Source organism: Argiope bruennichi, chromosome 1 (genome assembly GCF_947563725.1).
Source record: "Argiope bruennichi chromosome 1, qqArgBrue1.1, whole genome shotgun sequence".
Taxonomy (NCBI): Eukaryota; Metazoa; Arthropoda; class Arachnida; order Araneae; family Araneidae; genus Argiope; species Argiope bruennichi.
The window spans coordinates 131,587,621-131,613,219 of NC_079151.1; the positions used below are offsets into that span (position 1 = coordinate 131,587,621).

General features: G+C 29.9%; 1 protein-coding gene across 2 annotated transcripts in view; it reads right to left on the reverse strand.

Moving 5' to 3' along the window:
• Positions 1–12,562, reverse strand: part of LOC129959129 (uncharacterized) — a 35,472-nt gene extending 22,910 nt beyond the window's left edge. Inside the window, exons 1-2 of one of the 2 annotated variants that reach the window (XM_056071983.1) lie at positions 11,493–12,562; positions 8,995–9,030 (exon numbers count right to left, since the gene is read on the reverse strand). In XM_056071983.1, coding sequence (XP_055927958.1) covers positions 8,995–9,030; positions 11,493–12,198 — 742 coding nt within the window. In that variant the 5' untranslated portion in view covers positions 12,199–12,562. The remainder of the gene's footprint in view (positions 1–8,994; positions 9,031–11,492) is intronic. The other variant, XM_056072042.1, reaches the window with a different exon arrangement.
• Positions 12,563–25,599: the final 13,037 nt, after the last annotated feature.

Genomic DNA, 25,599 nt, shown 5'->3' on the forward strand with positions numbered 1-25,599 from the left:
TGTTTTTCATTAAGTATCGATAATTTGCTTATTCTGATTTCTGACTAATCAAAGTTTTATACCTCTAATACAAAGCCTGTATTTTCATGTAGTATAAGCCAGTAAAAATATTTTACAATTTCTTCTTGTATACTCTTTCAAATACAATATTGCTTATTTATTGTTTCAAAAGAAAATGCAGGTAAAGATAACAGGAGATTTTAGCAGCAATAATTCTTTCATCTAAATTAAATCAACTTTAGAATTCTTTTTAAACCAATAAAAAAATGCTGCTGAAAATATTTTAAAAAATAAAACAAATATCAAAAGATTAAAGTACAGTTACTGAAAGCCTCACTGTTACCTAGCAACTGAGTATTTATAAAGTTTCCTTTTCAAAATTGTCCGCAACTTTTACATTTTTTATTAAATTTGAAAAAAGTATTAAAAATTGATGAAAAATGCATAGAAAGAATGTGATGTTATGATATGATCCCTCATAGCTTGAAACTGCTACTGTCATCAAAAATCTGTTTCATTTGTTCTCAGAAGACATACTTTTCTTGCATTCGATGGATTTAAGCTTCTGTGTATTTGTCATTAAATAACTATTTTAAACTCAATAAAAAGTGATTTAAATTACATAAAATAAATGTGAAATCGAAAAGAAATAGTGATAAAGTGGTAAACAGAAAAAAAAAACAGATTTTGAATATATTCAATTAATTAAATATTTAAATATTTTTTGTATTCTGAAAAGTTGACAGCATTTGATCACTTTCTTATGCAATATGTATTCAAAATTTGGCTGAATTCGGCACAGTTGTTAAGGAAGAAACATGGAACATACGCACATAACTAAATAACTTTTATTTATATTTAGAAATTTTTTAATATTTTTTATTTGTTTATTTAAAATTTAACTACATTGATCAGTTAACTGATAAGTCATTGGTAAGGGTAAGTAAAACTCAGGACAAAATATTTTTTCACTCTGATTATTTTAGAAAAAAATAAATAATATTTGAGGAAAACAAGAATAATAATACCCTCATACCCCTCCTCATCATATATATAAATATATGGTGCATTGTTCTGTAAATTTTAATTAACATACACACATGCCGAAATTTCCAAATCAATATATCAGGAAGTAGCATAAAATACGAATGCAAAAATAGATCACATTCAAAATATTGCACATGTAATTTTACCTAAATCTATTTTTCTATCATATAAACAATCAAAACTTGTAATTAATATAAAGTCATATCCCTTACTTTATAAATTTGTTCACTTAGAGTGTTATAAGGAGGTAGGAGGGGGGGGGGACATCTTGCAAAGATAAGTTATTTCATAGGGGAGATGGAACGTCTTATCTAATCAGGTGGAAATTACAATTTCTCGTTTTAGAAGACAAAAATGGCCATAAAGCTACTAATAAGCTCTAAAAAATTCTATTCACTGAATACATGATTACTAATTTCTGTCAATTCTTTTAATACAAGATTTCTGAGAAAAAAATTTAATCCCTGACATACAGCATAGGCACAAACAAGAACTTCCATATTAATTTTTTTATTTGATGACTTTATTAAGAATGTATAAAGTAGAAAAGAATAGAATACAAGTAGAATGAAACTTAACAATTCACAGAAAAAAAAAATTATAATTTGTTCAAGCAATTTAATTCCTTTTTGCTAAAATAAATCAACAATAAAAATTGCATTTACTATAAATAAAATAGAATTCAACTATCCAAGCTGTTTGAGATCATAATTATCTTAAGCAATCAAACACGTGAAAAATAGGGAGTAAATTTTAAATCATATCTTCATTTGTTTCAACAAGGCTTTCTAAATTGATTGTTTATTTAAAATTATAAAAGCAAGACAGCAAATATTACAACATATTAGTAAATTCTTTTATTAATCATCATCATTCTTTTAAATAATTTGCAAATATAATAATTTTCATTATTTCTTTTCCATTTTTCCCAATGATTCTATAAAGGTGTTTTAAAAAGATTGCTTATTTAGCTATATGAAACTATTCAATATATTTACAATGTCATTTTTGAATAAAAAGAATTAGCTTGTATCATTATTAAAGTACTTAACAATGGAATTATACCCCCCCCCTATAAATAACTTCTTAGAGAATGAAGATCAATGCCAATACCAACTCTGATATATTTTTCTGAAACATTTAGAGAATTCTTTTAAAAAATGAAAGTCATAGTTTAATTGCTTAACACCGCCTTGATTATAAGAGATACCAGTTGATAAAGGTCTGGGTAAAAGAGATTTTACTGCAAACAAAATAAATTATCAGCATATTACTGTTGTTTTTTTAATTTGAAATGATACACAAATAAAATATCTACCATGATTACAAAATCAAGTTCCTCATCATAAACCTGCACTTATTATTGGCTTTTGAATTAATTAGATTTGAAAGTTAAAATACAATTTTAAAGAATAATGAACAGAAAAAAATGTGTACACTTACAAATTAGAAAAAAAAAATTCTGTGCATTACAAAAAAAAAATGCAAAAGATACTGAAAACTAAACTGAATTTTTAAAAAAGAATTAATAATTTTGTTGTGGTCTGCACATTTCATAGACACACTTAAAAATAATTATGAAAGAATAGTATAAACACATTTGGTGTATAAACATCCGACTACCCAAACATAGTATAAAATACATCTGGTGATTCCAACACTATAAATGACAGAAGGAGGTGTTTTAGAAGATTGAATACACTTATATTACAAGAGTTTTATTCCCATGAAAATCAAAGAGAATTTGAAAAGAAAAATGGATCAAACGGGCAAGCTTGATCTTGTGAAAATTACTGAAAATATAATTTTGATTTGATGATCAGTTGTTAAAAATTAATGCTTCAGTAAAAGCAAAAGGCATGAATTAAAAAGAATGAACAATATCTTAAGAAAAGGTTTTTATTAAAAATATACAGGAGTGGTTCTATACAGGCATTATGGAAGAGAGTCAAAATTTGCAGTGCCGATCCTCAATTTTTTTTTTTTTTTCAAAATGAATAAATATATTAATCGTATATTTTATTTTACATATGATATCTAAATCCATCAAGAATCTAATATTATTTTTAACTTATAATATTTAAGAGAAATGCAGTGAAAAATGATATTGTTACGAAATTTCCCGGGGTTCGTTTGGATAGTGGGAGTTATATGGTGTGGAGAACACTCAATCAGCAGGCGGCAGTAGAAAATGAAACAACGACGTTTATTTACACGAAGATACACAGGACAGAACAAAGACGACAACTATATACAGCACAGAAGACGATTATCTTCAGTCAAGACGTGCAGCATACACAGCAGCATACAACAGACTCTACTGCAGACAGTAGAACACAGCTTAGTTCAGCACTAGCTTCACTCCGTCGCTGCTCCGCTTATCTCTGGAAGGCCAGTTCTTTACCGTCGTTTCCGACTACCCTTCGACTCCACTGGTCCACGACTCAATTCACCGTCGACTCACCTCTGTCGCTTCCGACAACTCTTCGACTACTCCAGGTTCACCACTCGAATCACCACTGCCCTGAAATGTTGAGAGGGATTACGGCTCAATGGGGCCGCAGTCCCCACCATCCGTAAATCTAAAAGTGGTTAACTTTGGAGTGATGAAACTGACCTTAGTAATTACAATGCATCATACATGGGTTATTTTAGTTTGGAAGTATTGTTTTCTTGTGTGTGGGAAAAAAAAAAATCACCACTGCCCGGCAGGTGCGGGTGCTTCCTTTTATAGGTCTCAGGAGGCGGGGCTACAAACCTCTCAACCAATCAGGAACGTTCGAAGCGTATCTCCGTTCCTAGTGGACGGATCGGGAAAATTTTCGATGTTTCGGGTATAATCTATTTTGGCGCCAAAGTCGCCAAATTCGTCGCCAAGCTCTGGGACCTCCTATGGATCCGACTATGCTGGGAAGCCGCCTCACAGGTTCGTAACAATATGATTATGTAAAAAGTACAAATTTTTACTACTATGCATCAGCACAATTGCTTTATGAAACAAATTTTTAAACAAAGGAGCGATTGGAAGATCAGTACTGATTTCTGCTATTGTGCATGAACACTAATAAAATGTAATCATTCGTCTCTACATTTTGCTAAGAGCAGAAGCAGCTATCAAGAATACAGCACCTTCCTTTCAAGAAATGGTAAACTTCAACAAATACTACAGCTGCACCTGTGCAGTAACAAGCCTTATTTTTTTTTTTTACTTCATAATTTATGAAGAGAAGCTGCCATTGCAATAAAAACTTCTGCTTTTGCACATACATGAACACAAAGATGCATTTTTTTCACACCATAGCTTGTTAAAAAGAAAAGAAAAAAAAAAAACCTCTGTCATGAACATAGGGTTTTCCATGTCAGAAATAATTTTAAAAAAAGTTTTTTAAAAAATTTCCATTGCAGAAAAACTTTTTATGCCCATGATGTTTAAATATATTGAAAAAAAAAAAAAGGATAATTATTGATAAATAAAAATTAATAATTATATTCTCAATAAATATTGTATTTTTAAATTATTCTCATAAATAAATATGCTTTAAAAATGTATTTCCTTTTAAATTTAGAACTTTCTGATTTTTTTTATTCTTCAGTCACGTAAGTAAGTTTTTTAAAAGGAGAGTTTTAAAAATATGAAAGAAAAATAATAGAAATTTATCAATTTTTGAAATGAGAACAGATTCTTACTTGATCCATAAGCTCCATTTGACGAGTTTGACTTGAAGACAAGAATTTAAAAAAATAAGTTACCAGACATAGAAATTTAACTAATACATCTCTACTAATAATTAAAAACATGCATGAGTGTGTTGGCATTTTACAGCACGGACCATTGATTTGGAGCTATCAAATATAGTATATAAATACTTTAGAGAGAGAAAACGTGCACCTTATTTTTTAAATTATAATTGAAATTTTAATTAATTAAAAATAAATTTTTAAACTTTTTTTCAATATACCTTTGAAAAATATCACAGCACAAAAAAAATAATTTTGCATATCTTAAAATTAAAACTTTTTTCAATAATATTGATGTAATTAACGTGCAACTTTTCCCTGAATTTTAAAAAAAAAATTTCATAATTTTTAACAATAGATTTTATTGCTGCTGTGTAGTTCGAATCATTTTCATTGTTTAATCAAATTAATTGAAAGATTTTCTTACATTGTTTTACACTACGAAGAAAAGATTTTATATAATAACTGTAAAGATTACATGATAAATAAGCAAAATTTAAATAAGAAATAAGAGAAAGTTATTCTAAAAGTTATGTTTTTAATAACATTATAACGCTATGGAACTGGATTTTTTAATATGGTTCACATACATAATATACAAACTAGATATAAAACCATTTAATCATTAACCTATCATGAACATTAAACTATGCATAAGAGATTTAAATGGAAATAATACAAAAAATATACTCAGTGAATCAGCTAGACATGAAAAGCAACAGGTTTAACTTTAAATAATTAACACCTTTGATAACAGCCGATTCGTTGGGAACCCTCGCATTTTAATAATCAACTAAAAAAATTTATAATTAGTGAAACATAGCTATGGATATGGATTAGAGTTATGGGTATTATTAGCTTAAAATTTGCAATCAATGAAATATTTATGGTTTTAAATGTAAATGATATGGACTTATATTATTTTCTAAAGATCTGCATTTCTCAAATTGTTATAAAATTATTTTTTTTTAAACTTCCCCGCATGATATTTTGTTATTGTTCAAGGTGTATAAATGTTTATCCCTTGTTACTTATTTTGTGCAATAAATTCTGTATTTTGTGCACATGAGCTTTTCTAATAGAGACACTCTCGTAACACCTCACATCATAGTGTTATCAAAAATATAAATATCCATTAAATCTATCTTCTAAATTTTGCAATACTGAAACTTAAATTTTTTTATTTGCCTTGTAAACTACATAAATTGTAAAGAGTTCATCTTCTTTAATTTTCAACAATAGAAGAAAATCATGCAATTTAACATTTGATAAAACAATGGAAACAGTTTGAATTTTATAACAATATAATTTATTATCAGAAATTAAGTTTAAAAAATTTTTTTTCTTTTTTAAATTCCCAAAATTTAACAAAAATTCCTAAGATTGCTCAATTGGTATCACTAAAAACACAATTTTTTTAAATGTTCATGATGTAAAATTTATTTTTGTGTGATAATCTTTTTGGAAATTACTGAGGGAAATCAGCAAAATTTAATTTAATTTTTATTATTTTTTTAAATTTTCCAATGTCTATATTTTTATCCTCTAAGGTATACATGTGCCAAATTTCATAGCTATACTTCAAACAATCTTGATCGTACAGCACCAACACATACACATGTATTCATCTTTAATAGTAGTATAAGTTATCATATGTACATTCAGAATACATATAGAATTCTCCAAAATATGCTACAAATATAGTTCCATGAATTTATAAAAGTATTGTGTTAGCAATCAATGTTGAAAAGATAAGAATTATCAACATTTCAGATCAGTTAACCCTGCTGTTCTGTTCGTATTTACTTTACGTATGTAGCGTTCATGTCAATATGACCCAACTCAGAAAACTAACATTTCTTGCAATAATTGACAAGTATCATTTAAGAAATGGTTTAAGCAATAGTAATATAAGTTTAAAAATAGATCTAATAATATAAAGCAGCTATAAAAATAACATAAAATATTAGAAATTGAAACTTAATATATAAAGCATCTATAAAAATAACAGAAAAATATTCGAAATTGAAACTTACTTTGATTCACAATTTGAACAATAATATTTTACATGAGATTTGCAAATGTCATTCTTACAATTGCAGCATAACATGTTAGTTTTGTTGTCATTGCTTGACGGACAGAGCTTGTACCTTGCATGTTTGATACACATTGAAGTATTCTCAGCAGATCCAGATGGTATGTTTTCCCTTTTTCTCTGTATTCATTTCACTATTTTTATTCAGTCCTCACTTCTTGGAAGGTGTGGCCTTGCTTCAATATGTGGAAGAATGAATGATTTTCCCAGTTCTTCCAAAAATAGTCTTCGTTAGTCAATTTGTTTTCGTTTCATTCATTATATATTGAAGTCCATAAAACAAATGCATTGTATGCAGAAGTATCAAGCATGTTATAGAATACTATCATGGGCCAGTGATTTGTTTTTCTTTTGCAAATGTATGTGTTTAAAAGTTGATCAAAAGAATCCACAGCTCCTTTAGTAGAATTATAATCCAAGATCATCAATGGTTTCTTGTCAGGTCTGTTGCTAACTTCTTTGTCATGATACAAAGTGCACATAAGAATAGCATTCTTATTCTTTTTTGGTATGTAGTTTAGAACTGTTGTGTCTTCTGTAAAATAAAATGAGGAGCTGTGAACTTCTTTGTTTGGCATTCATTCAGGAAGTTCTGATTTATTTTTTCTAATGGTGCCAAGCATAGTCATTTTCCATTTTAGAAGAAGTTATCCTAAGTTGTAAGATGTGAAAAAATTATCACATGTAATATTGTGCCCTGAATACCCATAAGTAAGATCACACACTACTCGCATTGCCTGATTTTTCTCTGGCTTTGACCCTTGTTCTTTTCCAGTCTAAATTTGCGTTTTCAGTATATACGAAGTTTTACTGTCACATAAAGTCCATATTTTGATCCCATATTTAGATGGTTTATTTGGTATATGCGGTTTGAACGACATCGACCACGAAATCCTATTAACTGTTCATCTACAGTAATATTTTCATTTGGATTATATAATTTTGATAGAATTTCTATCCACTTTTTCCAGGTATCTCACACTGCAACTAATTTATCCAAATTTCTTCTTTCTTGATGAGTGGATTTATTATCAAAACGAATAACTCTCGATATGGTGCAAAATGTTTCGAGGGACATTGTCGCACAAAATATATTTCTGCCAATTTCTTTATCCCATAAACTTTTGTTGATTCTCCATATGATTTATAAACACCAGCTAACAATAATAATCCAATATAGAGTTGAAAAGTTATACTTTCAATATTTTTCTAATTTTCCATAAACCCTTTCTCCTTTAATATTAGTCATATTTATTATTTCGTTTCCAATTGTAGAATTGAATACTAACTCAAATGCACTTTTTATGTCTGATATCCTTGCCGTTGCATATCTTGTGACTCCTGGAGTAGTAATATTAGCAGCGGTTATTAGCTCCCTTTATAGTTCATTTGTTGAATATTGGTATCAAAATCGTTGTCAGAATTTTCACTCTCAATTTCATCATTTGTATGATTTTCATATTCCGATACTTCTTCTTTGCTGTGAAAATCTTCTAATAGTTTAGTTATATCAGCATGACTCAAATTTCTGCGATTTGCCATTTTTTTCTCACATTTGCAGCTACAACTCTTTTACAGTATATCAGATAATGAAATACAGCAGAAAAACGAAACATTGCGATAAGAGCAAAGAGATTAATCCCCTGCTAATCATATAAGCCTTTTGAGCTTGTATGCCCTCTCTTATCATATGACCAAACACATATGTCAAAGAGACAGGTTTTGAAAACAGATAAAATACAGAAGCTAGTGTTATTCTTTTCTTTTGAATTATTCCAAACAAAACTGAACATGTACGAGTAAAAATAAATTATTTTTTTGCATCGGGTCATATTGACCCAAACGATACATTAGGTATAAGTTGAAAAATATTCCTTCGACATAAAAATACACCTAAATCCTTCTAGGAGTACATATTTATATTATTAACTAAAGATGTCAAGAAGTTTCATGAAAATATTCCTGTATTACACATCTTTACGGATGTATAAATTTTATTTCAGGACATATAGACCCGAACAGAACAGCAGGGTAAATCAAAATAAATCTTATTATTACACTTTTATTTGGGATTTTATTAATATTGCTTACTTTTGTTTAAGGATAATACTTACCAGTTTTCCATTTACGTCCAACAGAATAATGACAGACTGTAATAGAAGGAAAGATGCTTTATTTTATTAGAAAAAGAGAACCGTTAATAAAGATGAAAAAACAAAATACAATAGAAACTCTATTATACAAGCTGATTAGAAGAGATATCATTTTGGATAATCAAAAAAGGTTCAATGAGATTAAATTTTAAATTATAATTTTTTTTGTTTAACTTTTTCCAAAATTGCTTATGTGAAATCATAAGAATAAATCTGTTAGTACTATCAAATATTAGCAATAGGTTGTCTGAATTTATTTTTGAAGTTTATGAAGAGAAGAAAATACACATTAAAAAGATGTTTAGATCTATCTCTACTAAGAAAGATCAATCACTGATATCAGAATTCATAAATGCTACTGATTTTTGTTATTTCTCTTGCATTTTCTCAATTATTCTTTAAGAATATGTTTAAAATATTTCCCCAAGTTCAAAAACATGAAACTTTCCCTTATATTTACAGAGACATCTTTTTTTTTTTTTTAATGATTATATAAAGAATTTGTACACATTACTATTGAAATGCTTATGAAGTGAACTGCATTTTTGTATTTTTCTATTCTAAACAACTTGTTAATAAATTAATTAAGATCACCTTGCAATAATGGCTTTTGTAAGCCTTCACATTGTGAAAATCATGCCAATTTCAACATCCTTTTCTGAAATTTTTTAAAATTTTATTAAAAAAGGAAATACACAGTTTGATTTTCTTTGGTACTGGCTTAGTAAATAGAGAATTCAAGATACAGGGGACAAGATAACTAGATTCTACCATATTAGACACTGAAAGCAAGCAAAGCAGAAGAAATTTTTTTAAAAAGGACTATTGTTACCTATTTCCAAAAAACTACCCCAACATAGTTTAAATAACTCAGAATACAAATGTAATACATATATATGTTAACAATCATTTTCTATAACTGCAATAGTGAAGCAAAATTTAAGAAAGAAAAAAAGCTATTAAAAATAACATGTTTCAATTTATATAATCACTCACCTTAATGGTCCATTCAAATGTTTTTAACAAATTTAACTTTCTTTTTTTTGAAAGCTAGGTAAATTAGTTCAGAAAATTACAGTTTGCTCTCCCCCCCCCCTCTCTTCTATAATAAATATGATCAGAAAAATATTTTTATGCAGACACTTCTTCACATTGATCTTGAAGTATTAGATTCCAATTTTCCTCCAGAAGATTATTAGTTTACAGCATGATCAAATGACAAAGACAAATTTGAACCAATACTCTCTCTTTCCTAATATCTGAAATACATCCACAAGAGTAGGTTTGGTTTTTGACACCAAACATAACATGCAACTAGCTTACATAAATAGTAGTTTTTAGATGGAATTAGATTTCAAACATTGAATCCTCTCCGAAAACTACTGTGACTTTACATCTAAATCAGTGCTGGTGATGAAGAATTACAAGCAAAGAAAGAATGATTCATAGAACACAAAGAATTTTAAAAAGCTTTTCAACAAATCAATGAATTATCACTGAAATCTCAACATATAGTCTCAAGGGTGATTTTCTGTATCAATTTTGTTAATAAGCATTGTTTTACAGAAAGATCACATCAAGGCTATCAATATACACATTGCATACCACAATGTATAAAACTTTTCCTTAAGACATGATATAATTTTCACATTCAATAGTTGTTTTAAAACAAAATTTGAGGTAGATGTAGATAATGAATGCATCTCACTAATTCAGTACCTGAGAAGAAGAGAAAACACTAATCCCAGATATTTCAAAATTCAAATCATCAATGTAAAAATTACCTTGCTTCTAAAGAAAAAATAAAATTAATATTTCTGACAAAAAATAATATATCTAGCTGATATAAACTTGTTTAGTTTGGGATGTGCTTGTATAAGTTTTGGGAAAAAACAAAGAAATGTAACTACCTTTTTTTTTTTTTTTTTTTTTTTTTTTTTCTAAATGAATAAGCACATGTTTAAAGAAAATAGTTATCTCCTGGTTTTTTTACATTTTCTTATGTTTTGTAAACTTCCAACAGTTATAAAACACTTAATTTAAATTTTATCTTTCCCCAAGAAATTGACTAGTCCATATACAGGCATGTTTTTCATATGATTTGGATTTCCCAAAGTATGTTAAATAAAATAAATACCATAGTTTGTAATATGCTTCAGATACATAAATGATACACTCTTTTCATACGTTTTGAAAATTATGCATGAATTTTAACTTTCAAAAGCATCTACCATGTACTTTACATAAGAGGAATGGTATATTATTTGTGATAATTTGCTTTATAACAATAATATTTTAACATAACTATCAAACACATATTTAAATCAATGTTACACAATGTTATTCAGAACCTACCAATGTCACAGCTGTAGGAAATACTTTTGATAGAAACATATTGATTAAAAATGTTCAATCTTTAATCACTCATTTATGAATTTTACATACATATTGAAACTTACATTGAGATTCAGGAACAGGATCTTCTACTTTATAATCTTCAAATAAATTAATATCTTCTGATTTAATTATAAAGTCCAATTCGCCACCACTATCATTGTCATCATGCTTTATTTTTTGCATATCTTCATCATGTTCAATATCAGGACAATGTAAAACTGAATGACCTTCTGTTAAGCAAGCACAACAAAATTTTCTTACATGAAACGAATATGGAGAATGAACAACATTTAATGGGATATATATTGAACTTTCTTTTCCTGGCAATAAAAAAGTTATTTCCCGTTTGCCACTTAAAACATGTGAGAACTTCGATGAATTGGGGACAATATGGTGGTTCGATACTGTAAAAACATTACCAAAAGCTCTAAAAATATCACGGAGTTCATCATTTTTTATGCATGGATAGACATTATCAATTAAAAAACAGTCAAGAAGTGGATAAATGTCAATGCAATGTGATTGGAATTCTAACGTTTTTCCTACTAAACGACAAGTAGAATCGATATTATTTAGAAATAAAACATAAAAATTATTAAAAGAGTCAAATAAAAGAGCTTCTATTGAGGATGGTTTTATGTACATAGATAAGCATTCAAGGATTTCTTCATCAGTCAATTCTTTATTACTGATCCCAAGCAGTTTCAAAGCATATTTATTGACATTCGAATCGCGGGTTTCAACGGGATTCATCACACAGAGAGCCATTGTAATTGCTTGAAACGTGCTTTTATTGGTTATAATTATTTGGATATGCAAAAATATCACAATTCACTTTTGAAAAAACCATAACCCAACTCAAATATGTTCAAACATTATTTGTCTTAAAAGCCGATTGATTGTTTTGGCAGCTTTTTCTAAAATATTTACAGAGATTATATGCGTGAACTTCAATACAAACAAATAGCAACAACAGCTCTACGAAAAAGTTACAGTTAATGGATAGCACAATACTTGTGGGCTTGAATAAAGGTGCTAAAAGACGTTTGCTTGCGAGAGTTCGAGTCAAAAGAAATATTCGGCTGTTCGATGTCTAGTCAACGACCTTGTTAAATATCGTGTACACTTCAGTGGATAGTTTTCCGTTTATACTCGCTGGAAATAGGTCAAGCAAGAATTACGTCATCGTCAGCTGCTTTCAATCATAGCCGTCTACAAAGAAGGTAACGAATCTCTTGAAAGTTTAGCATCAGAGGTGGCGGTAGAGATTTGCCGACGGATGGGCAAGACAGATCTGACAGGGGGGCAAGCACAATATCTCTAATTTGGCCTCAAAATAACTCATAATAATTAATTTTACATTTAATTAAAGAAAATCAAGTATTATTTCATTCTTTTTTATTCAGATGCTGATCCTTTTTTTCATTGTTAAAATTTTATAAAGGTATTTGTAAAAAAACAGGTTCTCAGTTTCTTTTACTAATCATAAAAAATTGTCAATATTTGAATCTATTTTTTTATGAGACTCTTGAAATTTAATTTCTCTGCGATCGAATTTTAGAAAAATATAGTCATATTCCATTCTAGATTGTAGTATATAGATAGAAACACATATTGTACTAGAATGACGTGTCATGCTAAATGGACAATGCATGCTCTTACTATTTTATATTAAAAGCTATATAAAATGAATGTTGAAACAAAAAGTTTTATAAAAGTAACTGTTTTAGAAATCCAGAATAATAAATAAAAAATATTCTATGTTTTCTCCAAACACCGATTATTCTGCTTAGTCCCCTACGTAAAATATTTGTTAAGTAAGGATTGCAACAACGAGCAAGAATTAAAATGTGTTTCGAATCCGAGGAAAATAAGTGCGCTTACTCAACAAAAATTTACTATAGTTCGGACACGAATAATGTAGAATGCAGAAAAGATACAATATGTTATTTTTTAAGAAGGCCGGAGAAAATATTTTGTAAATATATGTACAAACTTACTATTTTATGTAAGATATGAAAAATATTCTAATGAAAAATGGACTACTTAAACATTAGATCCCCCTTGCATTTATTTTTCTATATATATTTAGGCTTAAAAAACACCAATGCATTTTATTTGAAAAAATAAATTAGATCTTGAACATGAATTCACTTATCTTCATTTTTATTTATGTACTTTCTGACTATTCTATGTACTATTAAGTACTTTCTTAATTCGAAGTTATTACAAGCTAATATTCCTACCAAAAAGTGAGTTTTATCCCTCAGTTGCATGCACAGGCTTTTTTTAACCCCTTCGTATACAATGACAAGTCTAACTCGCGTATGGAATTATTTAATTTTTAATTTAAAATTTTATTAAGTGAAAATATTAAGTAATTTAAAACGCTAAAATCACTTGAAAACGTATTATTACCTCAAAGGCCCTTATATTTTTCTGGGGATTAAGATAAAGATAATTGTTCCAAATAAGATCTGCCATCTAATTAGGAAATTAAGTAAATTCGTATATCAAGGGATTAATGTGTTATTTATGAACATTCTAAGAATAACTATTTCAATCTTCTTTTTTATCAAGACATTTTTATTTAAAGTCTATTAAAAATTTAGGAGTATATGAAATTATATACTTTTTGCCGATAATAGTAATTGGAAGAAAAGTATATATAAATGATATGTTCTCCGATTACATAATCATAATATTGAATGCAGAGTCTTAAGCATTTAGGTAGTAATTTATTTTTAAAAAAAATTAGTGCATACTTGGATAAATTCTTTTAGAGTAGCTATAAAGCTACCATACCAAAAAAAAATTTTTTTTTCGTCGTCAACTGCAGTCGGTAATATTTTTTTAGTGTAATAATTGTAGCCTGATAAATTAGATTGCAAAAGAAAACAGATATTTTATTGTTAAAAAGTTTTAATTTACAATAATACAATTTACTTACTCCAGTGATTTATAATGAATTCACATAATTTGGTTACAGCAAAATAATTCTTCTTACCATGCATATTCACAAGAATATCAAAAGAAAACAGTGTTTTTTTGTTGTTTTTTTTAATTTAGTTTAACCACTTTTAATTTAGTTTAGTTTTTTTAATTTAGTTTAACTAGATTTTAGGCAGGCAATTCTCATAGTGAAATGAATAAAATAAATTTGTCAATTCGTTACCAAGGAAGTAACAATTATATGAATAAGATGATGATTAATTTCAGAACTTGGATTTGAATTATGAATTATGGAAAACAACTCTATCGTCCTATTCATGAAAAATATAAAAGCTTCAATTTCAATTTCTCTAATAATTCCACTGGCAGGTAATCGGAGTGGCAGATGAAAACAATTATATATATATATATATATATATATATATATATATATATATATATATATATATATATATATATATATATATATATATATATATAATCTATGATAAAATCTTAGCCGAAGAATAAATATTAGCCGGAAAAAATGTGATGTCGTATATTCATCTGCCAGATTATTGACTACTCCGCTAAACATAGTATAAATTATATGCTGAATGAACATTATGACATTTAAATAAAATGACTGAGAATTTGGACTCGTCGCCATCCCTTCGCATTGAATTCTTAGTCAACCGAGCAAAATTTTTTGAAAAAAGGCGACATGTCTTATGTTTTATACACATGTCGTCTTGTCGGTTATATTGTCAAAAGCAGTGCAAATTAAAAGCTTGACGACATTTGAATCAAATGTCTGAAAATCTGTGGATATATTCTTCGACATTCATCATATTTAGTTCATAGTCATATTTAGTTCAAAAGTTATCGGCAGAATGCGGTATCTTATTCACTTGTCGGATATATTGCCAAATCTAATGCAAATTATAAGCTAAGAAAACGACATTTCAATCGAATGTCTGAAAATCTGCAGATTTAACATCTTTGGTACTCACCGCATTGAGTTCATTCGACCGACCAAAAATTGCTAGCAAAATGAGAATATCACCTTGTCAATATCTTATTCACTTGTTACCTTGTCGGTTATATTGGCAAAAGTAATACAAATCATAAGCTTAATGAAAGACATTTGAATCAGATGTCTGAAAATCTGCGAACTTAACGTCTTCGACATCCATTGCATTCAGTTCTTAGTTTGGTCTGTCAAAAATTATCCGCAAAATACGGCATATTATTGAAACTACCGCCCTATAGATTATTGACCTACCCCCAATCGATTTTGCCAAATATAACCAAAACACTTCAACCATTACTTGGATATTTCGATTGTTTACAAAATATTAACTTTAAGGTGGATTTTAAATAATCATATTCGATAATGCTCAGCTCTCTACAACCATTATGAAATGGTGAACACTTTTGCCGACGAAACTCTGAATTTCTCGCCGACGGGGGGAGGGCAAGAGGCTGTCGACAGGGGGGCAATTGCCCCCTTGCTACCGCCGCCTCTGTTTAGCATCCAACAATCAGCCGATAACGTTGATGAAAGCATTCAAATTGAACGTTTCGCTAGCCGAATAATTATTAAAAACTTTGTTTAAAAACTTACCATATTTTAATTTAATTATTAAAAACTTTATTTTACCATATTTAATTATTAAAAACTTAACATAATTTGATTTTTTTTTAAAAAGAAATTAATATTTTGTATTATTTTCTCAACATTTTCGTAATAATGTAATTTTATTTCATATATTAAAATTTTAATTATATTTTCAATGTAATTATTGTTTTTCCATAATTAATTAATATCATTTTTAATTAATTTGGTGCTATTTTAATCTTTAATTCCCCATATCCATTTTTTTTTTTGTCCAAAAGATATATTTTGACAAATGGCTATGGCAGTGTTTTTGAGAAATTACATTTTTACATATTATTTAAACGTTATTTAATATTGAATTTTATAAATATATTTTTAAAAGTAATTATTACTCTCAGATAAGTTAACATTTTGAAATTTACTAGTAAAATTATTACTTTATTTTTATTAAAATTGAGACTTTGATGTTTTTAGTTTGCTCAGAGGAAAGAACATGAAATTCAAATTTGTATATATTGTGGCGAATTGGTTTGAGTGAGGATAGAACCTGGGACCTTGTGGTTCGCAGTCCAGTAACATGACTATGATACAAAAGCAATTGCTCGGGTAGCGTAGCTGTTAACTGGCTTATAAGCTATTCACTACAATATTGAGTAAATTATGTTTATAATTTCAAATTATCAAATATAAAAGGTATAGATACCATTTTTTAATCTATTCAACTTATGAATCAGTTATTTCACTTCAATTTGTAGAAATCATTAAAGGACAAACAAACAAAATGATACCTTCAAAATTTTTATTTACACATTACAAAAAAACATAGATTAAATAGATATGATAATTATTTGAAAAAGTATGATAAAATGGATGTTTCAATGTACTCACCTATTAAAAAAAAAAAAAAAAAAAAAAAACCCTTTTTATCAACATTTGTTTTTCTAGACACAATGAATATAAACATAGCATGACAAGAATGTCAGAGTAAATGATGAAATCAGTTTTATTCAACAGAAACATCCTAGATACTAAACAACAGGGTTTTTTTTAATCCAAAATAAAACCATAATGTTGAACAGTATACTTTTAAAGCAGAACATTTCTGAAGTATATTTTTAAATGCTAACGTTACATTGATAAAAATTACATTGAATGAATATCGTAAAATAAAACAAAAACATACAATAGAGTAAATTTAATAAACAAGAATTAGGTCATGATATATAAATTAAATAGGATATAATGAGGAGTTGGGAAAAACACTTTTATGCTTTTACAGAGTTTTATGATTCAAAATCGATATGTTAAAGAAATAGGGGGGGGGGGGAGTGAAACATTCATGTAGCAACGAAGTTGGAAATAAAAAATATATAATAAATGCTGATATAGAAATTGATTTTCAATGAAAAGACCTGTATTTTTTAAAAAAGAAATCTCTGAGGTGCACAATGATATAATATGATATTATTGATAACAATCAATTTCAGTTTAAATATAAGAAACTAATGACATTTCATTTTTAACAGTAGAAACAGTTGCTTGACATAAATTCACCTTGAATCCATAACAAAGCAGCAAATGTATTTGGAAAACTAGTAATAATGCTTTCTGGAGCAATCTATGTTGCTCTTTTGTTATTAGACATGATTACCTAGCAATAACTAAATAATATGAATTACTAAAAGATAAAGAAAACTTTAAGATTCATAGTAAAAAAGTAAAACCTCATAATGCATTTTATTATAATACCAAAAAACTAAAAGTAAAATACAAAAATTATTTGATGTTAATTAATGGTCTTTGAAAGTTACACAACATGCAAGTAATAAAAAATATTGAATTGACATTATATAAATAATGTATAAGTGACAGCCCCTGCAAAATATTTGTACATTTTAATTCTTGAAATAGCTCTTTTTACTGTAACCCCTACACTAATACCTTGGAATGATCAATTCTTCCAGTAATATTAAACTGAATAGTCCTCTAAAAATTTAGGATATTTCAATTTATATCCTATTATTTGTAGTTCTTGTTCAATTTGGAAACCTTTATCTGCCATCACAACATCATTCGTTTCTAATACATCCATCAGATGTCTTTTAATAAAAAGTTCCTTGTCAGATATGCTACCACAGTATAATGGCCGTTGACTCCTGAAGGCATCACATCTTTTAAAGTATACAACTATCATATCTTTTAAAGTATTTATTTTCTTATAAAAACTAAAAGTCATTTGCTGTTCTACTGGATTGCTAGGATAGGAAATTCAGTGCAGTCAATAATGACTCTGCAGTCTTTATTTTCAGAACCAAACTGTTTTATCATGGTTTCAATAACTAATGACTTTGGAGGAAATATAGGTAACAATTTCAAATTTTCATAAAAAACTGTTACAAAATTAAAATTCCTTGAAACAGCAGAATCTGAAATTTCAAGCAAAATAGATAAAAATTCATTTGAAATTCCAGTCCTTAATTTAACAAGGAACGGAACATATAAATCAATTGGACATTTTAACAAATTTAATTTTTGAAGATCTGCTTCAAAATTAAAAAAAGAACGTATATAGAGAAAAAACTTTCTTTAGTAAAACATGTCAATGCACTCATTTTAATATCATCAACAATATTTCTCTGGAATGAATCTCTTTCATTCTCAAAGAATCCTGAAATTCTTGCAGCTCATTTAGAAAATTGCTGATCTTGTCGATTATTTCAGAAAAAGTAATAGTCTGGGAAGAAGCAAAGTACATTCCACTGAAATCAGAATTCAAATAAATTTGCTTGGTAATCAATTGTCGTGCATTTATATACTTAACTAAATGAAATGACATGCATTTTCAGAACTTATAATATATATAATTTCTTATATGTAGCATTCAATTTATCAAATTAACATCGATTATAAATGCTGATAACAGTCAATAAAAAAATTGGATTTTCAGTAGTTAGTAAAGGATTCACTTATTAAATAAATCTTTAAGAAATTTATTCACTTCCACCCAAGTTTAGCATTATATCAGTTGTTAATTTTAAGTTAGGAGTGATTTATTTATTGCAACAGGAGTTTGTTTACTAACATCAATTAAATTTAGATAAGATTCTGCAGGTAAAATGTAATACAATATTCCTGTACACATTTTAAAACTTTTTAAGCATATTCGAAATTATCAGAAGTTTCATCAAATATCAATAAAGTGAATTAGAAATGCAATCACGATTTTGTTTGATCGTTCTCATTTGTTTTTGACGGCAAATCGCTTTCCGATTTCTTTTTCTTCGATGGGTTTTTCTAAAAAATTACTGGAACAACTTTGAGTTTCAATTTTCTATATTTAGTAAATGGACACGCACTGAATGAATTCTTCAAAATGATCGTAACATATCACCAACTTCGAAGAAGGCGTAAAACCTTCTAATTCAAAGCTAATAACCCAAGTCAGGATTGTTGAAAGAAAACAAAAAAACATTTTATCAAGACAATCACTCTTGTGTTTCACATAAAAGCATCCAACAGCACAATAAACAGAAAGTTGCTTGAAAGTCCCGACATGCGCAGAACGATTGAAAATTGAACAGAAGCGGTTTGTTTGGTACCTGTCACGTGATCTTGAATTGACTCCATTGAAATTCGCATAGGAGCTGATGTTGCAGAAAAGCTGCTTACCAGGAATCATCTCCAACTAAAGAATAGAATCACTGCAATTGAAACAAAGCTTAGTTGGGCGGTTATTGGACGTGCCAATAGTGAGAATACAATCTTATTAATCACTTCAATGCTAACGACAAGGGCTTGCATAACAGATTTATGGACTCTTGACTCTCTTGTATCACAGACCCATCTGAAAAAAAAGACGGCGGTTGAATTACAAGAAGTAGCATTTCTTAGACACAGTTAAAATAGAGAACGATAGGTATGTTGTGAGTTTACCTTGAGTTGAGGATCATCTTCCATTTCCTGATAATTTTGAACTTTCTGAGAAGAGATTACACCATGTTGTAAAGAGACTTAAAATCGAAGGACTGTTCGAAGCCTATGGAGCAGTGTTTAAAGAGAGGTTAGAAGAAAATATCATAGAAGCGACAAAAGACGAGGTTGATCTCCCTGCACATTATTTACCACACCGTCCTGTTTTGAAGGTGAATAGTACAAGCAAAATCAGACCTGTATTCGATGCTTCTACCAGACAGAAAGGTGCCACTAGTCTCAATGACTGTTTAGAAATTAGAGTTAATTTGATTGAATTGATACCAAATATCTTATATCGTTTTCAGTTGGAAAAAATTGGAGTTATTGATGATATTCGCAAGGCCTTTTTTGCAAATTTGTCTGTCACCTTCTGATAAAGATTTTTTCTGTGGATTGGAGAAGATGGTAAATTGAAGTACTTTAGACATTGTCATGTAGTTTTTGCTGTGTCATGCAGTCTCTTTTTGCTTGGGATTGTTATTCTGCACCACTTGCAAGATGTTTTAGACCATCAAGATAAGAAATATCCAAAGAGGATGGTAAAATTATTAATACAGAGTTTTTATGTGGGTGATTGCGTGACAAGTGTGCCAAACGAGAAAGAGCTTGACACCTCATTGAGGTTGCGACCAATGTCATGGCTGAGAGAAGTTTTGAATTTAGAGGTTGGGAAAGCACAGATTTTAAGGATAGAAGCACACCTGTTGCGAATGTTTTAGGATTACAGTGGGACAAAGGTCTCGATACTTTGGGTATCAATATGAACAGCCTGAAGGAGCTTTGTGTGGAGAGCATGGCGAAGAAAACTTTTCTTTCCACAAGTCATCGTATCTTCTGAAGTGAATGACAGACGTATTTCATCTCGAAAAGGTGCAAATTCCTCGATACTTAAAAGCTGGTGATGCGGATGAAAAAGATCCTTCCATTTTTTCAGTGACGCCAACAGGTATGCTTATGCAGCAGTAGCTTTTCTTCCAGTTGAGACGAGTGAGTATGTCAAAGTTCAGTTGTTAAGTGCTAAAGCCAGAGTTTCCCCAACGGGAAAGAAGACTACTATTGCAATACTAGAGTTGTGAGCGGCTACAATCACTGCACGCCTTGCCTCATCTATCACAAGAGAGATCCCGATTGAAGAAATCTATTTGTGGTCTGACTCAACGACAATGATAACTTGGATAAAAACTGAAGATGCTGGGAGTACCTTCGTACAAAACAGTGTTGCTGAAATCAGAACTTTGACTTCCAAAGAAAATTGGAGACATGTGCCTGGTTCGTTTTACCCTGCCGGTCTTCCAAGTAGAGGTTGTTCTGCAAGGAAACTAGTGCATTCCAAATGGTGGGAGGGCCCTGACTGGTTACATTTACCTGCTGATTAGTGGCCTTTCTCAGATATAGTAGTAAATGAAGATGAAGTGTTGAAGGAACGAAAGAAAATTCTTGTGTCTACCCTGACTGCCTGTTAGAGTGCTCAAGCCATCGAAAATGTGAATGTGGAAGAACCTGATTGGTACTATTGTTACTTTTCGCAATATGAGAAAATTGTACATATGATCGGCTGGATCATTGAAATTTTTTAGAAATTGTAAAAAACCAAAAGAGCTGAGAAATATTCTGGGTGCAGAGGACTTCGAAGAAATGGAGAAAATAGTAATAAAGATCATTCAAAGTGAAGCATTCGTTAACGAGAAAGACGAGAAGTTTACAAAGATGAGGATGGCATCATTAGATTGAGAACAAAAATTGAGTATTGCGAAGACAGCCATTCTTTTCGAAGATCTGTAATTCTTCCTTTTCAACACCATGTTGTGAAACTTTTAATAGTTTCTTTTTACAAAAGACACGGCCATGTGGGGACTCAAATGCTACTTAACCTGCTGACAGAACATTTTTGCATCTTAAATAGCCGAAATCGATCTATCATCGATTTCGGCTATTATCGATCGATCGATCATCTCGAAATGTGTTATCTGCAAGAGGCATTCTGAGAAAAATTTAGATGCAGAGCCAGCCCCAATTACCAAAGATAGAATCAGATACACTGCTTTATTCGAAATTGTAGAAGTGGACTTAGCTGGCCCATTGTGCTTGAAAGATGAGAAAAAGGTTTGGATTTGTCTTTTCACATGCGCGGTGCAACAGAGCTGTTCATCTTGAACTTCTATCAGGCATTTCCACTGACACATTTTGTTGGCCTTACACAGATTTGTGGCAAAAAGAGGTAGATACTCAATTATCTACTGTGACAATGGAACAAACTTTGTTGGTGCTGATAATTTGCTTAGTTCTTTAGATTGGAACCAGATCGTAGAGAACGGATTTGTAAATCACATTCAGTGGAAATTTAACTCTCCTACTGCGTCCTGGTGGGGAGATTGGTGGGTTAGCTCATGCCTTTTTGTTATATGAGGAGATTATCACGGTTCTCTGCGACTGTGAGTCGATAATCAACTCAAGACCTCTCATCTACATTTCAGAAAGAGATTCAGATTTTGTTCCACTGTCACCATCATTATTTCTACAAGCCATTAGAGTTGGAGTGCCCTATTGTGATGCAGCAGATCACAAAGCCTAAATAAAAGGATAAAATACCATCTTGCTTTGCAAAAGGACCTTAGGAAAAGATTCAGGTTGAAGTATTTAGGTTCGTTGATTCAAAGGCCCAAGCGGCAAAATAGGTCGACTATTTCTGTTGGTGATGTTATTCTTGTAGGAAACGATAATCAGACCCCTGGGACATGTGACAGAAATAATCCCAGGAAAAGAGGAAATTACCAGACTCGTGAGACTTAAAACAGCCTGTGGAGAAATGCTAATACCGATTCAGCAACTGTTTCCGTTGGAGATAACTTATGTGGCTGAGGATGTCAGAGCTAAAGTGCAACAAGAGCAAGTTACTCATGAGGTGTCGCAGACACGAGTATTAGATCCTGAAGGTCCCATTTCACAAACTATTAAAACTCGATCTGGAAGAATCGTCTATGAACCAAAAAGACTCGATTTGAGACTTATTGAGTTGCGAACTCTCCCAACTCAAGCTCGGAGGATGTAGAAAACTGACTGATTACGAGATTATTTTTTAAACTTTGTTGTATCTTTCTTGTATATAAGTTTTTTTGTTTTGTTTTTCATTTTTTTATGTTTTTTGATGTAATGTATTTTGTTCGTCGTAGTTTTAAATGTTCGTGAATGTAATTAGATGTAGCTTTAGTAAGTTTTTGAAGAGCATTGAGTTTTATATGCTACATCACATGAGTATTGAGAGTTACGAATATTGATCCATAATAGAGTTTGGAGATCGATATCCGACATCAATTTTATATATTCTTTAAGTACTCGCTTCATGATATAATGTAAAAATAATGTTATATTTTATATTTTCTTCAGAAATGAGATATCTAAATACGTCTTGCTTTTTAACAGAATCTAGTGCGAATAAGATTATTTTCATTGTGAATAATTTTTGCTCTGTTTGATTATTGACTCTTTAATATGATTTATTGCTGTATATATATTTAATATCATATATATAGTTTTTTAACATTATCAATGTTAAATTGAAATGCTAATAATTCGGAATTAGAGTTAATATATTGTTACGAATCTGTGATGCGGCTTCCCAGCATAGTTGGTTCCATAGGAGGCCTCAGAGCTTGGCGACAAACTTGGCAACTTGGCGACGAATTTGGTGACTTTGGCGCCAAAATAGATTATACCTGAAACATCGAGAATTTTCCCGATCCGTCCAGTAGGAACCGAGATACGCCTCGAACGTTCCTGATTGGTTGAGAGGCTTCTAGTCCCGCCTCCTGAGACCTATAAAAGGAAGCAGCCGCAGCTGCCGGGCAGTTGTGAACCAGTGGAGTCGACGTTGAAGAACTGGTCTTCCAGAGATAAGCAGAGCAGCGACTGAGTCAAGCTAGTTCTGAACTAAGCTGTGCGCTACTGCCTGCAGTAGAGTCTGTAGTATGCTGCTGTGTATGCTGTTGTATGCTGCACGTCTCGGCTGAAGATAATCGTCTCCTATGCTGTATATAGTTGTTGTCTTTGTGCTGTCCTGTGTGCCTTCGTGTAAGTAAACGTCGTTGTTTTATTTTCTACTGCTGATTGAGCGTTTTTCACACCATATAACTTCCACTATCCAAACGAACCCGGAAAATTTTCGTAACAATATGTTTACAAGTAATGTGTTCGAGTGCACTATTAATCGAAATTAATCCCTCCCCTTTTTTTCATTAGAACAATAATTAGATTTATCTTCCCTTGTAAGGACAGTAAGAGAATTATATCTGAAATATTACAGTTTTATTTACTACAAACCATTTTACATAGTTTCTGCAAATCTTATTTCCACTGTAAAACGAAAGTGAACATTGAGCATTATTTTGTGTACGAGCATTATTTTGTGTACGAGCATTATTTGTATTATTACAGCGTAAAGACTAAAATTAAATTCGTAAATAAGGAAACCAATTCTTAACTTATTAAATTAGTTTTTAAAGTTCTCTAAATTATATTAAAAGGATCACTTCTATCTTTGCATTTCTCTTAATTTAATTAATGTAATTTGCATATAATGTGGTTATGCCAGAATGAAGATAATAAAAAATTTATTTCTTAGCTATTGCTCTATGTTTTATTTACTGTAATCCATCTTGTCAGTTTAATAGAATTAGATATATCTTCCAAAACTTTTGATCAAGTTTTAAATTCCAATAAGGATTTAGAAGAGTTTGGTGATGCAGGTGAAGAAAGTGTAGTTCTTTCGTTTTGGCCAAATATTCAAGTCACTGATGAGGATATTGTAGAAGTTACAGAATGTAGCAGGATATTGTGTGTTTATTGCTGTTAAGAAATTAAAATGTGACTCTTGCAAGAGTAATTTAACAGTAGATAAGATTATTGAGGTTGTTGGATAGGGACCAATTTCTTTGCTACTCCAAATGCAGTGAATGCTATTGTGCATAATTATATTATTATTAAAAAAAACTTTAGTTTAGTTTTGAAGATGATTTCATTGCATCTGAAAATCCAATAAAAATAATCCAAAGAGCTGTCTAGAAACTTATTTGAATATTATTGTCATAATAAATATAGAGATGAAAAAATTCTCAATATTATTATAGTCATCTACAAATATATTTTTAAATAATTACAGTAAAGAAAAAAAAATCAGGGTTAGGAAACTAAAAAAAAAAAAAAAAAAAAGATAATCTTGAACTTCAAACTCTAAAGATTTATTTTTTTTTAATGTTACAAATTGTATCTAAAAAAATTTCAGTTTTATTTGCTTGGTTTTAGATTTTAAAAGTTACAATAAAGAAATTAAAATTCCTTTACTAGGAGCGGCGCCAGAGTACGCGCGTGTCTAGACTTTCTAACTATTCATCCTGCCGTTACTCGAAGTGACCTACTTTTAACATTTAAGCTTCGGCAACCCAAACTCGAAAAAGTTACTTTAATGCTTTAATAGTGAGAGAAACTAGAAGATGCTTTCCCCTAGGCGTTTGTTGAAAATAACCTCTTCAATTTCAACCACCCGTAGAGTTAATGGGTCATCTGTCCCCTCCGTAATAAGCGGGTTGCTTTTGTGTGTGTGTGTGTGTGTGTGGTTTCGGCTCGTCCGAACCCTAGAGAAGGCTTTTAAT